Raw genomic sequence first — 15,520 nt, 5'->3', positions numbered from 1 at the left:
ATTAGCAATTAACTTTTGGGAATGTCCAAACTTATATGCAAAATTTTGACTACACAGGGGGCAGAACCCCTGACCCCCACATTATTCAAGGGTCAGCTGTATTGGGGGGGAAGTTACACTGTTGCTGATGTATACTATGTATGGGTTGACCAATGGGTCTGTACAGTTTTTTCGTAAAATAAAACATGTTCTTCATTTTCACCAATAACTTTATTGATTTGGATATTTTGGGTATGTTAGTTATCTCCTGCATGGTATAATGTTGAGTGTTCTCAATTACTGTCCTAATTTGATCTCTATCAACTTCAACTGGTCTACCAATTGTGGGGCATTATCCAGTGAGAAATCTCCAGCATGAAACTTTGCAAACCACTTAAAAAAATTATTTTATTGTTGTTCAATTACAGTTGTCTGCCTTTACCCCCCACCACTCTCTGCCCCACCCCAGCCATCTCCACTTCCCTCCCCTGCTTCCATCTCCCACTGATTTTGTCCATGTGTCCTTTATAGGACCCTTCCCCCTTTCCCTGCTTCCTCCCATTATCCCTTCCCACCTCCCCTCTGGTTACTGTCAGATTATTCCTAATTTCAATGTCTCTGGTTATATTTTACGTGCTTGTTTGTTTTGTTGATTAGGTTCTAGTTAAAGGTGAGATCATATGGTGTTTGTCCCTCACCACATGGCTTATTTCCCTTAGCACAATGCTCTCCAATTCCATCCATGCAGTCACAAAGGGTAGAAACACCTTTTTTTCTGCTGTATAGTATTCCATTTGTGTAAATGTACCATAGTTTTTTGATCCATTCACTTACTGATGGGCACTTAGGTTGCTTCCAGCACTTGGCTATTATAAATTGTGCTGCTATGAACACTGGGGTGCACAGGTCCTTTTGAATTGGTGTTTCAGGGTTCTCAGGATATAATTCCAGCAGTGGAATTGCTGGATCAAAAGGCAGTTCCATTTTTAGTTTTTTTGCGGAAATTCCATACTGTTTTCCACAGTGGCTGCACCAGTCTGCGTTCCCACCAACATTGCACTAGGGTTCCCTTTTCTCCACATCTTTTCCAACACTTGTTGTTTGTTGACATGTTTATGATGGCCATTCTGACTGGTGTGAAGTGGTATCTCATTGTGGTTTTAATTTACATCTCTGATGGCTAGTGATGCTGAGCATCTTTTCATAAGTCTCTGGACCCTCTGTCCTCCTTGGAGAAGTATCTATTCAAGTCTTTTGCCCATTTTTTGTTAATTTGAACTTTTTATAAAGGATTTTATTTATTTATCATTAGAGGGGAAGGGAAGGAGAGAAGGAGAGAAATATCAATGTATGGTTGCCTCTCATGAATCCCCTGCTGAAAAATGGCCTGCAACCCAGGCATGTGCCCTGACTGGGAATTGAAGCGCGATCCTTTGGTTCACAGGCCCGTGCTCAATTCACTGAGCTACACCAGCCAGGGCTCTTTTGCCCATTTTTTAATTGGGTTGTTTGTCTTCCTAGAGTGGAATCATGTGAGTTTTTAATATATTTTGGAGATCAAACCCTCGTCCGAGGTATCATTGGCAAATATGTTTTCCCATATAGTTGGTTCTCTTTTCATTTTAATGCTGTTTTATTTAGCCATGTAGAAGCTTTTTAATTTGATAAGATCCCATTTGTTTATTCTTTCCTTTATGTCCATTGCTCTAGGGGACATATCAGTGAAAATACTGATGTGTAGAATGTCTGAGATTTTCCTGCCTATGTTTTCCTCTAGGTCTTTTATGGTATCATGACTTACATTTAAGTCTTTTGTCCACCATAAATTTATTTTTAGCATGAGATAAGTCGGTGATCAAGTTTCATTTTTTTGCATGTAGCTGTCCAGATCTCCTAACACCATTTGTTGTTGAAGAGGCTATTTTTACTCCATTTTATGCTTCTTCCCTTTTTGTCAAATATTAATTGACCATAGGAACTTGGGTTTACTTCTGGGCTCTCTGTTCTGTTCCATTGGTCTATGTGCCTGCTCTTATGCCAGTACCAGGCTTGGTAATACAGTTGGCCTTGTAATACAGTTTGATGGCCTTGTAATACAGTTTGATATCAGGTATTGTGATCACTCCTACTTTGTTCTTCTTTCTCAAAATTGCTGTAGCTATTTGGGGTCAATTATAGTTCCATATAAATTTTTGAAATGTTTGCTCTATATCTGTGAAATATGTAATTGGTACTTTAATAGGGATTGTGTTGAATCTATAAATTGCTTTCGGCAGTATGTACATTTTGACTATGTTAATTCTTCCAATCCATGAGCATGGTACATGCTTCTATTTGTTTGTGTCTTCCTTAATTTCTTTCTTCAGTGTTGTGTAGTTTTCTGAGTAAAGGTCTTTTACATCCTTGGTTAGGTTTGTTCCTAGGTACTTCATTTTTCTTGTTGCTATATCAAATGGGATTTTTTTCCTGATTTCTGCTTCTGAAATTTCATTGTTGATGTACAAAAATGGCTTTGATTTCTGTATATTTACTTTGTATCCCACTGTTTTGCCGAGTTCACTTATTAGGTCAAGTAGTTTTTTGGCGGAGTCTGTAGGATTTTCTATGTACACTATCATGTCATCTGCAAACAATGACAGTTTTGCTTCCTCCTTTCCAATTTGGATGCCTTTTATTTCCTTTTCTTGTCTGATTGCTGTGGCTAGGACTTGAACAGGAGTGGTGAAAGCAGACATCCTTGTCTTGGTCCTGATCTTAGTGGGGAAGCTCTAAGATTTGCCCATTGAATATGATGTTGGCTGCAGGTCTCTCATATATGGCCTTTATTATGTTGAGGAATGCTCCCTCTATTCCCACCTTGCTGAGTGTTTTTATCATAAATGGGTGCTGTGCCTTATCAAATGCTTTTTATGCATCTATTGCTATGATCATGTGATTGTTGTCTTTTGTTTTGTTTCTATGATGTATTTGCAAACCACTTTTGGCACATTCAATCAGTCACAACGCCTTCTCCATATACTGCACAACTCTTTTTATGTGTTTCAGTTATATGTTTACCTTTCTTAAAATATTAAAGCATATGACAAAAATGTCACATATTTTTCTTCCATCTTCAAATGGCTACACAAAAACTCACCAATTTTGATGTTTTAAAAATGCACATTAATATGACAGCTGTCATAATACAACCTAACAAAATTGTTTTGAATGAAGTTAAAGACAATTAAGTGCTACTAGAGCCATCTTATGGAAAAAAAACAAATGAACTTTTTGACCAACCCATATTTAGGTCTACCAATGGTTACATCTGTGGTGAACATGTACGAACATGTTTTCATCTCATTTTTCCCTCTATGTAAATTTACATAGCATTGACATTGTATTAGGTATTATAAGTACTCTAGAGATTATTTAAAGTTTATGGGAGGGTGTGAGTAGGTTATGCAAATACTACACCATTTTATATAAGGGACTTGAGCATCCAAGAATGTGTATATCCATGAGCGCCTTCAAAGCAATTCCTCTGTATAATCAAATATATACACATATATGTAATATAGAGGGCCTGGCACAAATAATGCCCCTTTTTATCATGACTCTTTTATTACAAAATCATAAGCATGTCATTCTTTAACATAACAATATCACACTCAAGCACACCATATGACATTTTAGGTAAAATGTTCAAATTGCTGTCCATCTTGTGCAAAACATTCACTTACCCTACCAACCACACTCAAACACTTCTGTGGGACCCTGTACATAGATGTATATATAGTTGATTACCTATAAATATGACACCTGATTGCTAACTCTAGGCACAGAGGTATATGGTTATATGTTCGGCTGGGTGTTATCTAGTATTTATCATCTACCCTAGTGCTGGCTCTATGTCTGGAATATAGTCAACAATCAGCAAGTATTTGTTGAATGAAGGGATGAACTCATTCATTCCCAGTTCTAGAAGTGATCTTGGCACATTCCACCTCATTCTTCTACACCCCTTCACATTGCTCTGAAGGAGAATATGGGTATAGGGAACCATTGTGGTTATTGTTCTAAGTAATAAGCATCTGGCCTGATCCAGAGACCTCATGTTTGCTTTCCGGATCAAAAATCAATCAATAAATAAATTTAGGTATTAAATTTAGGTACTAAGTTTAAGACAAAAATCAATAAATATAGGTATTAAAAACTCATTGCCTGCCCTGGCTGGTGTGGCTCAGTAGGTTGAGTGCTGGCCTGCAAACCAAAGGGTCACCAGTTCGATTCCCAGTCAGGGCACATGCCTGGGTTGTGGCCCAGGTCCCCAAAAGGGAGTGTACAAGAGGCAACTATTCATTGATGTTTCTATCCCTCTCTTTCTCTTTCCCTTCCCCTCTCTCTAAAAATAAATAAATAAAATCTTTTAAAAATAAATGAAAACTCATTGCTTTCCCCTCAGGATGGGAAGGCATGCGTAAACAAACTATACAATCGGTGGCTCTGATTCACTTGTACTTAGACCAGGTCAACTAGCTTGCGAGAGTAGTTTCATTATCAGGCCCCTAATTTCTCTTCAATCGTGTGGTCACCTGTTTACTTCCATCTCTCAGATGAAGTACGTTGAAGACTCTAAGACAAATTGTAAAAATGAGACTAAAATGTGAAAGCAAGAAAGCCTTTCTGTTTTCTGTAGCAAACAATGCCTAGGTAGGCAGCACTGGGTTCACTGGGAAAGCTTTAAAAGCTTCGCTTAGAAAAGGAAAAATCCACAATAAGAGGGAGAAGGTTCATTTGTGAGCTACTTACTAAGTTAAAATATGGGGGTCTCCCTGGAAAATGTCAGATCTCAGCAATGATCATTAATGGCCCCTAACATGACAAAAGAGAGACAACCAGACATGTGCCTCCTGATGGAAATATATGACACTACCTATGATGTATTCTTGCAAAAAAAGAAAAAAAAGAACCTTTAATCTGATCAGACTTTAGATAGAAGTATTGGGGTTTACAGAAAATACAGGGGAAAGAAAAATAGTAAATGACATCATGAGGATCCAATCAGAAAATCTAGACTGAGAAAGTCTACAGGACAAATGACTTGGTTTCTTTAACAAATAAATCACAAGGGGGAAAAAAGAGGGAAGGGGAAACGTATAGATTAAAAGATAAAAAGAGACACATCAATCAAATGCAATGTGTGTATTGTGTCTGGTTCCTGATTCCAACAAATCAACTGTGAAAAAAAGTCCAGGAAATCTAGACACTGGCATATTTGATCCTAAGGAATTATTCTCAAATTTTATAAGGTTTAATAATGGTGTATTTCTTAGAGTACTTATGTTTTAATATTTTAGAGCTGCCTACTAAAATATTTATGGATGTAATGGGATATCTAAGATCTGCTTCCACGGATAATCTGTGGAGGAGGAACACAGGGAGTAGATGAGTGAGGAGTAAACCAAGATTGTTGAAGTTGGGTGACTGGTCCATGGAAGTTTTTCATTATACGAATTCTCCCTAGTGTGTGTTTAAAACTTTCCCGAAGAAAAAGCTTTGATCGATTACTGTAATACCCATCGAAACCTGTCTACACCATTTCTCACGTGGCCCAATAACTGCATCAGTATCACCATGTGTTTATGACAATGCAGATTTTGCAGCTCTGTCCCAGGTCTACTGATTCAGAAAATTCAAGCATGGGAGTTAGAATCTCTATTTTAACAAACTAAACAATTTTTGCACACAGTGAAGTTTCTTACATAAGGGATTCTTATAAACACTAAAGTATGAGAACCACTGCCTGGGCATTTTGTATCAGTTTCATTGCTCACTTTTCAAGTGAGAAAATAGAAGGATGAAGATAAGTTAACTGGTCAGAGTTCCCTTTGAGACCTTAAAATAACAATCTTTGAGCCTCTCAAATCTTGACTTTCCAACTTACTGTTCATGCCTCAACTAAGGAACATGGTTTTAAAATATATTATCATTAGCATTTAAAAGTTTGGTTTATATTCCACCAGAACCAATTCACTCTTTTGACCTTCAAGGCTACCACACACACAACATTCGTATTGCAGGGGTCCCATATAAGATATCTTTAAAAAGAGGGCTCTATGAGGATGTAACAGATAGCTTGGCATTCTGATGAAAGTGGTGGTGTTCATGGCCAAGTCCCTGGGATTTGGCTGAAAACCGAAAGCCCATTTTCATTTGATAGGGCCCTAGTATAAGGCAGATAGCAGGGGGGTTGCCTGCTTGCCATTGGTGAAGATTATGTGTCAGGAGGTCATGTCCTTCTCCATAGTGAGGGTTCTGGAGGCCAATTTTTATCTGCCCAGACAGGTCACTGATTGGGCTGCATGGTTTGGGTTTCTCAGAGTTCTTGTTTGTAAAAACACCCTTGGCTTCCATGCTTGTAATGGCCTTTCAAAAGGTAATTAGAGAAAGTAGGAGGTGGGCACAATTTTCTATTTATCTAAATGGCTACATTCACACCCTCCTCCCTTTCGGTATTAATCCAAGTGGTTTGATTTTGAATTTAAGGGGTGGGTAAGAATTAAATATGGAGGTACATAGATCCTTTAATGAGCGAAAACCAGCACCTTCATTTTTCTGCCAACATGTTATGAAAAATTTTAAACGTACAAAAATGTCCATAGAATTTTACAGTAAACACATACAAGTATACTACCTAGATTCTACAATTAATATTGTACTGTATTTGTTCTTAACCACATTTCTAAACATTCCACTGTCCATTTTTGGGGGGGTGCATTTCAAAGTAAGTTTCAAAAGATCAGTAACCCACTCCCCCTTACTTCAACATACATATTTGTTAACCAAATGTCAATATGTGTTTAGAGTTCCTTTTTCTAATTTTGAGGTAAAATGCTATGATATGCACAAGTCTTAAGCATATTATTTGATGAGTTCTGACTCATTACCTGTGTAATACATACACCTGTGTAACCAAGTACTTATCAAGATACAGGCTATTACCAACACTCAGGAAGTTCTGCTCCTTCCTGCCCAGCAATGCCGCCTTTACCCAGCACCTATAGAAATACATGGTCTGATGCTTCCACAACATTTGCTGAGGTGGGACGCAAATTACCATAACACTTCCCAAGAAGGATAACTTATGCCACAGACAAATCAATTATTTTTCTTAGGTCATATGAACATGACATGAAAACAAAAACATCAAACCCTGAACAGTTTCAGGCTTTTCCCACTTCACTATATCCCAAAATTTTATTTCAAAATTTCTTCATTAAAACTTCTAAATTAAATTTCTGGCTGTTTCCAAGCAAATAGACATTTTTTATAACCTCTTATCAAGGCAAACCTACAGGAATAGCTAGTATAGAGGAAAAAAACCATAAATGTACTTTAAAACAGACTAAAAATAATTCACATGGGAAATGTAATTAAGTTTAATTACACTGAATGCTAATACCCCTCCAGCAATCATAAAAAAACAAATGTTTAAAATATAGTCTAATGAAAGGAAAAGCCTCTAGTATATTCCACGGCTAAAAAATACATTTGTTTAATATTTGAATTGTTACTATTACTCTTAATCTAATGCAACCCAGATTTAAAAAATTAATGATTCTTTCATTCTACTATTTTCTACTCATGCAAGCAAAGGCAGTAATGTTACAAAGATATTCCTAGGACACCTGAAAACTACTGATAAACAGCATCTTTTTTCTTGTTTGTTTAATAACTGCTGTCATTCTCTTTGTAAGCAGCAATCACAAGATGTCAAACAAATTCTGCCTTGACTGTGGGTACTGATAGATGTCTCTACCTGCTTTTACTAAAAGCAAAAAATTTTTCCCTGCATTAATTACTAACACAGGAGAAGTGGGGGGCACTGATGGGATGTTCCCTAGCCTCTGGGGCAAGCAGAGATGCAACACAAAAAAAACACAGAGCAAACTTGAAGACTGAAGACCGGAACACATTTTGCTTTAACTCCCCTGGGGACTCGGGGACTCAAAGTTTTAGATTCCTTTAAAGGGAAAAGCAGGAGCATGCATGGGGCCAGGGTGGGATCATGTTTATCAGTCACAACAGTTCATCTGGGCCTGGATCCAGGTAGTCTGCACGTCTAAATTTGATGAAATATAGGCGCCACCAGGTAACAGTAGTGGTCAGGGAGTGTGCCAGAAACCTGTAACTCAAAACTGAAAAATGAAATTAAAAGACTACTTTGGCCAGACAATTTCTTTCTTCAGGATGCAATAACTGCAAACTACAAAGTTGAAAGAACAGACAATTCTTTGTATGTTTTAAAATTTCTTCTTCCTAATGTGACACAACATCTGGGCTAGAAAAAATACACACATACAGTTTCAAACTTGCATTTCCATACCAAACTGTAAAGTTTCAACAGAACTTCCTCTCCTGTTCCTTCTTTTTTTCTCTTCTCCACATTCTGCATAGGAGTTTGGCCTGTGGCGGGGAGCGAGGCCGGCTGAGGTCTTGGGTGTATCCGGAGGGCAGGCAGAGGGGCAGTGGTGGTGGGGCAGACGCCTGACCCTGTCCTGTCAATAAACCTTAACCCCGACCTGTCAGGGCCCTGAGCTGGCTAGTCTCTGTCTAGCCTCTTCTCTAATTGCTCTAAAAACGACTCTTCATTTATAAGTACCTTTGTGTAAATACCCCCCAGGAACTGACAGTCATCAGGATTACCATGCAGTTCTACTCTTTCAGGAGAGCACGAGAAGTCTTTCATTGTGTTAGGACTCTGAAAACAATTTCGAATGCTGTGCACAAAAATACTTAGCACTCTTTTGGCTTACTCTGCAGGTGACATTGATTTGACTTTTAGGACTGTTTATAGTGAAATGTTAGATCTTTTAATTTGGATATTTGAAAGTAAAGAGGAAGAAGTGATTTTCCCCACAGAACCAGTATGTTTCTCTTGCTTCTGAGAGCCCCAGAGAGATAAAGCTGAAGTCCTAAGCTTCCTCATTCATACCATGAGCCTCCCCTATAAATTCTAAAAGGACTGATACTTTTTACCTAAATATGAAAATCCAAACAAACAGAAAAATTAAAATGGGGAAGTAAGGAGGTAAGAAAAGACGTTTGAGAATTACGTTCTTTTTTAAATAATAAAATTAAATCAGCCTTGTAGATTAATATAAAACACAAACTTCTCTTTACTAGTTTGTGACTTATTTTTTTCCTTTTCTTTGTAGTCGTAAAAAATTTATAACACGTGATTCACTCAGGACTCCTTAGAAGCAATTCCCTCAACCATTTCTCTTCCACTGACAAAATGGGAAAGTCAGTTATTGTCAATTTTATAAAAGAAAATCATTCTTTAATTTTACAAATCCCAAACTCTCTTCTGATTGGGTGCAGATTAAAGCCTGCCATTTAAAGTGTGGCTTATTTAAATAGCTCAAATTAAGTAAATTGTTACCTCTAGTGATTCACTATTAAGTCCTCACAAAATAAAAGGAAGCCCTCCCTTCCATTTTCCATAGCACTTATCACCTTCTAAAATAGTCTGTGATTTACTCACGATATTTTTTATTGCCTATCAGGCTTCTTGAGGGTAGGGAATTTTGTCTGTTCTGTTCATTGATGTATTCCAAATGGCTACAACAGTGTCTGGCACATAACAAACCCTCAATAAACAGTCTTCGAATTAATGAGTAAGCAGTTTATGAAGAAGTTAAGAAAACGCTATTACGTGAAATAAAGGTATTTGTCTTATTTCTACTTATTTACCTTACCCTATATTTCAGTATAATAAGCTATTTTATCATAGGCATGGAAGAATATTACAATATGCTTTTTTTTTAATCAACTACCCCAAAGCTTATTTCCTCCTCCACAACACCAGTTAAAATGTAACGAGAAAAATCTTGATATTTCAGAGTTGAAGTAGATCTTAGAAACCACTTAAAACTGAGGCCTGAGCCTTCAGAATCACCCAAGGAGCTTGTTGAACATACAGATTCCCAGCCCCACTCCACACACACTGACTTACAATACCTATGTTGTTAGAAGGAAAAAAAGATACACCGTTTAACCCACAGTTACATTATACCACCAGTGGCGTGATCAGGATACTGTGGGAACCAAGAGGTGGTGCATATAAATCAAAGCATACTTGAGCTGAACTCTCAAGTCTGAGCAGAAATGCACTGTCAGAGTTAGATGAATGTCAGTGACAGTACATGCATTTCACACACAGAGTAGTTTCTAATCTATAGATGCTGTAGCCTGGGGAAGAGTGCTTACCACGAGATTAGAAATGCAGTCTCAGGGTCAAAAGACGCAGACTTTTGTGTCCTAAAGCACGGAGTTTAAATCTTATCTTAAAGAGAGAAGGAGCACATTAAACATTGGGCAAAGAAAAGTCATGATCATATTTAAATTTTGGAAATTTAACTTTAAATTAAATTTCTGAAGAATGGAGTGTCCTGCAGTTGAAGGCAGATTAGTGTCAGGAAGACAAAGGAAAAGTACTGTAGTACAGAGGGGCGAGCGACTGGTAGTACAGAAAGCGCATCCACAGTGGCTGTTGTGAGTCAAGTAAGATGCAGATCCCCTTTCTGTCCTCCCCCTCGGTCTCTGGCCTAGGAGCCTGGGTGAATGCTGGAGTTATTAACCCAAACAGGGAAAAGAAGAGGAGGGGCAGACTGGGCAGTGATAATGAGCTCTACTTTGGACATGATGACATTGCAGTAGTTCTCAAAGTGTGATTCTTCAGACTGGCATCACTTGGGAACGCATTAGAAATAACATTTGGAGAGTGGGGTGGAGCTCGGCTCTTTTCAACAAGCCCTCCAAATTCTAATGCACACTGAACTTTGTAACCAGTAGGACAGCCTAATATCTAGCTCCAGAGGATAGCTAACGTTGGGGAATGAGATAGATAGGTAGATAGATAGACAGATAGATAGATAGATCCACAGATCAGAATGGAATGGCAGCTGAAGCCATAGGCTGCCAACTAAGACACAAGGTTTGTAACACAAGGATGGTAAGTTACATCCAGAGCTGAGATTACCCTTCCTCATAGAGCCTTGTGTTTCTACCTCTGTACTACTCAGAAATGTCTCTTAAGTGAGCCTCTTATTTCAGATAAAGGAAAGATTTATAATACAGTTAATCTTATTTGCTATATCTTAATATAACAAATTATCCTTCAAACCCTGACTGCAATTCATTATTAGAGTCCTCACATTCTCATAAATTTGTCAGTAGCCATGAAGTTGAGGTTGATTGCCTTCACTCTCTGTGGCATGGAAGTCCCCCATTCTTCCCCCATGAGCACATTTTCTAATAACCTTTTTAAGAAAACTTCTCTGCTTTTGTATCTTAATCATCACAGCAGACCATCTGCCTCTGTTCCTAATGAGAAGAGACAAATTCAAAGGACTCAATTCCATCTGCCCTCCTGAATCTTCTCATTCCCAACATCACATTCAATGGCAATTGCATGTCTCCCAAAAGACACACACTCTTACTCAGTGGGCCATTCACACACTGTCTTCAGTGTTAGAAAAAAAGAGTTACCATATTTGTAGCTACATTCTCAATTAAATTTCTAATTTTTTATGTAAACAAACTGAATTTTACCCTGGAGTTTTTAAGACTGCCTTCTAATTACTATCTTGTCTTGTGTTGGGTTAATATTAAAATGTTTTCTCATTACTTGTTTTGTTCATAGACCTTAACACATGCGATGCTAATACTAACATTTTGGTCTGTACTCGCCATTAGATTGTATGCTCCCTGAAGGCAAAAACTGTGTCTTACTCATCATTGAAGTCCCATGCATGGTAAGTGCTTGGTAGATTCCTGACTAATGAAATTACCAGATAAAGTATTAGGGCAAAAGAAAGTATAGAAAGAGAGAATTAGGAATATAAACAAAATATGATTTGTGGATAAATCAGTCTTCAAAGATTAACAGTGTTGATCTGTCCAGGATTTAACAAAAAAAGAAAAGGATTTGCAGAAAGACTCAAAAACCCCTTAACTTTCATCATACCAGAGGTGGTAAGACCCTGAGAATCATTCAACAAGTTGGGTAACTGTCACTGGGTAAAGAAAAAGGATTGAAAATTAGATGAAGATTATCCTCCAGAAAAAAATGATAAAACTAAAGTAAAATGAAACAAAATCTGACACATGAAAGAGCAACATTTCTGGCCAAAATGCAACAAAAGCCATTTCAGAAGTCAGTAAGGATGGTGAACTGAATGTGTAACATCTACTTTTATTGCATCTCTTATAGATTAAACAATGAACCTATGAGATCAGAGAGACTATGGGAAGATACCAAGGAGGTGTGGGGGAAGAAAACTGGAAGCTGAAAAGCAGACGATGGGATATAAATACAGTAGAATCAAGAAGACTGAATCCCGTTCAGGCAGTGGAGAGTGATTATAATTCCCAGCAGCCAACTTGTGGCACAAGGTTTTTCCCTGTATAAGGGTGAAGTTGAGCTTAAATTAGAAAGAGTGGTTAAAAATTGACATTAATTTAAATCCCCATCATCTAAATATCTAAACATCAACACAGCTAAATCCCCAGATCTCATACTCTTCTAAGTGGAATGACTGCCCCTCTACCATTTTGGCAAAAGAACTATCCTCAGGACAGAGTTCAGTGGAAGGTCTCTGAATGGAGAACAGGAGGAGGAGCTGAGGGTGGGGTACTACGATGAATAGAGGGATGAATAGAGGGGATTAAGTGAACGACTACACACTTGGGTGCTGAGACCCATCCCCCACTTCTAGCACTAGCACGTAGCTTCCAAAATGTTGGTAGCCAGGCAATCACCTCAGGAGACTCTGAATAGCCTAGAAAAAAATGACCTAGAGATATTGACTAGAGGTTCCTCAGGATAATGGCCCAACCAGATCACCCCACAGCTCAGAGCTGACCCATAGCAACCTGACCACTCTACTCGCTCAGAGTGTTCATTCAGTTAGTTGTTTTTACTTTTCATTTTGAAATAATTTTAAACTTACAGAAAATAGCACAAAGGAAAACAAAAGTACAGTTTCCCTACATCCTTCATCCAGTTTATCCTAATATAACATTTTATATAACCATAATTTTATCATCAATACCAGAAAATTAACATTAGTAGACTAGTAACTAAAGTATGGATCTTATTTGAATTTTATTAGGTTTTCCATTAATGCCCTCTTTTTTCCTGTTTCAGGATCTAGTCAATATCTCACAATGTAATTAATTAAGTCTTCTTAGTTTTCTCCAATGTTGTGACAGTTTCTCAGTTTTTTCCTTGTCTTTCATGTGTCCACTCAGCTTTTTTAATCCCCTACTCTTACATAGAAGCAAATAATCATGGATTTCCGGATATCTGAGAAAGCTTCTTTTACATACAAGATAAATACCAAACAAACAAACAAACAAACAAAAAAACTCAAACAGAATGGAGAATATACATAGAAGAACGTTTCTAGAAAACTATTCATAACACACTAAAAATATGTAAACCATAAAACAAGAGCAAAATACTATTTTAAAAATGCTTTTGAACACACAATACAATATACAGATGATGTACTATAGAACTGTACATCTGAAACCTATATAATTTTATTAACCAATGTCACCCAATAAATTCAATAAAATTTAAAAACCTTTGTGTAAAACTGTGTGGAATTAAAAAAAAACCTTTAGGGAATAAGACAGACTATTGGAGATTAAAATATTAACAACAGAAATAAAAACCTTAATTGAAGGGGCAGAGAATAAACTTGAGAAACTCTTCCACAAAAGAGAGAGCAAAATGACAAAGTCCAGAGGGGACCTGGTCATTAAAAGGACAAACACACAAATGGACATATGATTTTAAAATGTGGCATGTGTTATGAAGTATAGACCACAGTAAGAAAATACACTGGTATGCTGTGAGGTGGAATGTGTGGATGGATGGTAGAGAGGGTCAACAAATCTCTCTGATGAAGGTAAGACCTCAAGAACAAGCAAAAGTTAGCCAAACAAAGACTTGGGGAAGAGAAATGTAAGCACAAGAAAAGGACTTAGGGAATCGGAGCCCCTGAAAACCAAGCCAGTAGACAGGAGTGGAGAGACAAAGCCCGTGGACCTTGGGAGTCCTGCTTTTCACCACAGTGCAACGGGAAGCCAAGGAAAGCTTTTACGGCAGGGAATGAAACGATCCAAAGTGCTTTTTAAAAAGGCTACTTGTCTGCAGTGTGGATGTGAATTGGAGGAAGTAGTTTAATGACTGCATAGCAGACCATCTCACATGGATATATCAGAATTTGTTTAATCCTTCCTTTATTTTATTGGACATTTAGGGTGTTTCTAGTTCCTTGCATTGTAATATAAGTGACACTGTGATAGACATCCTTGAAACTAAATCTTTGTTAGCATCTCTGGTTATATTCTGAATACAGATTTCTAAAAGTGGATTAAATAACTGAGTTAAAAGGTTTAAAATTTTCTGGCTGTTCTTAAAATTGTTTTTAAAAGATAAAGATTTTGATCATTAAATATGAGAAATCTACTTCACAAAATGGGTATCTCCCCACATATTCAGTTAAATATCAATAGATTACCTAATTAAAAAAGATAAAATTCTATTTGAATGCAAAAAGTTATCCCATTTGTTATTTAAAAATGGTAAGCACTTAAGTCATCAAAGTCAAAGTCAATACTCTCCAACATCTTGGTTGGGATGAGCCACATTTAAAACAATCAAAATCCCGGCAAAAGGCTGTGCTTCTGAATCAAATGACTACACATTTGTGACATTCTAAAATAACCTCAATGTATAATGTAATCTCCTACGGGTATGTCTATTTGTGGTTTAACTTCTTTTGTAACAATACTTTTGTTATAAATATATTCACGAATCTGAAAAAAAAAAAAAAAAAAAAAAGGTTTGTCAGATTGTGTTTTCCAATGATGCGCTTGTGAGTGGTGGCAGTGTTCTGCTGAGCAGAGCTGCTGTTTTGCTCTTTCCATTCTCAGCTCTCACACGTGGACTCTTTCACACGCAAATTTACCTCTTTTGTTCCTCTTCTGGTTGAGGGGCATCACCATACAGAAGCTCCTTCACCTCTGACCTACTTTCCACTCACATTCGGTCTCTATGTATATATCATATCCCCCCTCACCTTCAAGTTCCTACACCCTTACTTTCTCTTCAGCTCCTTCACTCTCACTTTCATCTTCCCTCAGACTCCTTGGTCCCTTCACATCTACTATTACATGCTCCAAAAACTGCTGCCCTGGGTCCTAGTTCTGGAAAGGACTGCTGGTCAGGAAATCTGCCAGGGTGGCTGAGGGGATAATTGGGGCAAGGGTGGGGTGCAGATACATGGATGCGGGGCATGAGGAGGCCAGGTGGCCGGCCAGGGTTTCCCAGGCCTCTGTAGCAGGAGGGGGTGGGCCTAAACTAAAGGACGGGGCTACCAAAGCAGGGGACAGAGGCTGAGTCCTGCTGTTCGACAGCCGGAGTGCACAGAGACGCTCTGAGGCCTGGATGCAGCCTGAGAGCTGCCAGTTGGACACACTG

General features: G+C 37.9%; 1 protein-coding gene across 4 annotated transcripts in view; it reads right to left on the bottom strand.

Moving 5' to 3' along the window:
- METAP1D (methionyl aminopeptidase type 1D, mitochondrial) overlaps positions 1–15,520 on the bottom strand; it is an 82,147-nt gene that overhangs the window by 49,363 nt on the left and 17,264 nt on the right. The window contains exon 1 of one of the 4 annotated variants that reach the window (XM_037151286.2): positions 6,216–6,546. The exons of the other annotated variants lie outside the window; for them this stretch is intronic. Coding sequence (XP_037007181.2) covers positions 6,216–6,375 — 160 coding nt within the window. The 5' untranslated portion in view covers positions 6,376–6,546. Of the gene's footprint in view, positions 1–6,215; positions 6,547–15,520 lie in introns of those variants that run through there. 4 annotated transcript variants of the gene reach the window in all.

This window comes from Artibeus jamaicensis, unplaced genomic scaffold (genome assembly GCF_021234435.1).
Source record: "Artibeus jamaicensis isolate MK-2021 breed Jamaican fruit bat unplaced genomic scaffold, CSHL_Jam_final contig_391, whole genome shotgun sequence".
In the NCBI taxonomy this organism is placed as follows: Eukaryota; Metazoa; Chordata; class Mammalia; order Chiroptera; family Phyllostomidae; genus Artibeus; species Artibeus jamaicensis.
Note: the sequence above shows the minus strand (reverse complement) of the source record. Positions and strands in the feature narration are given on the sequence as shown.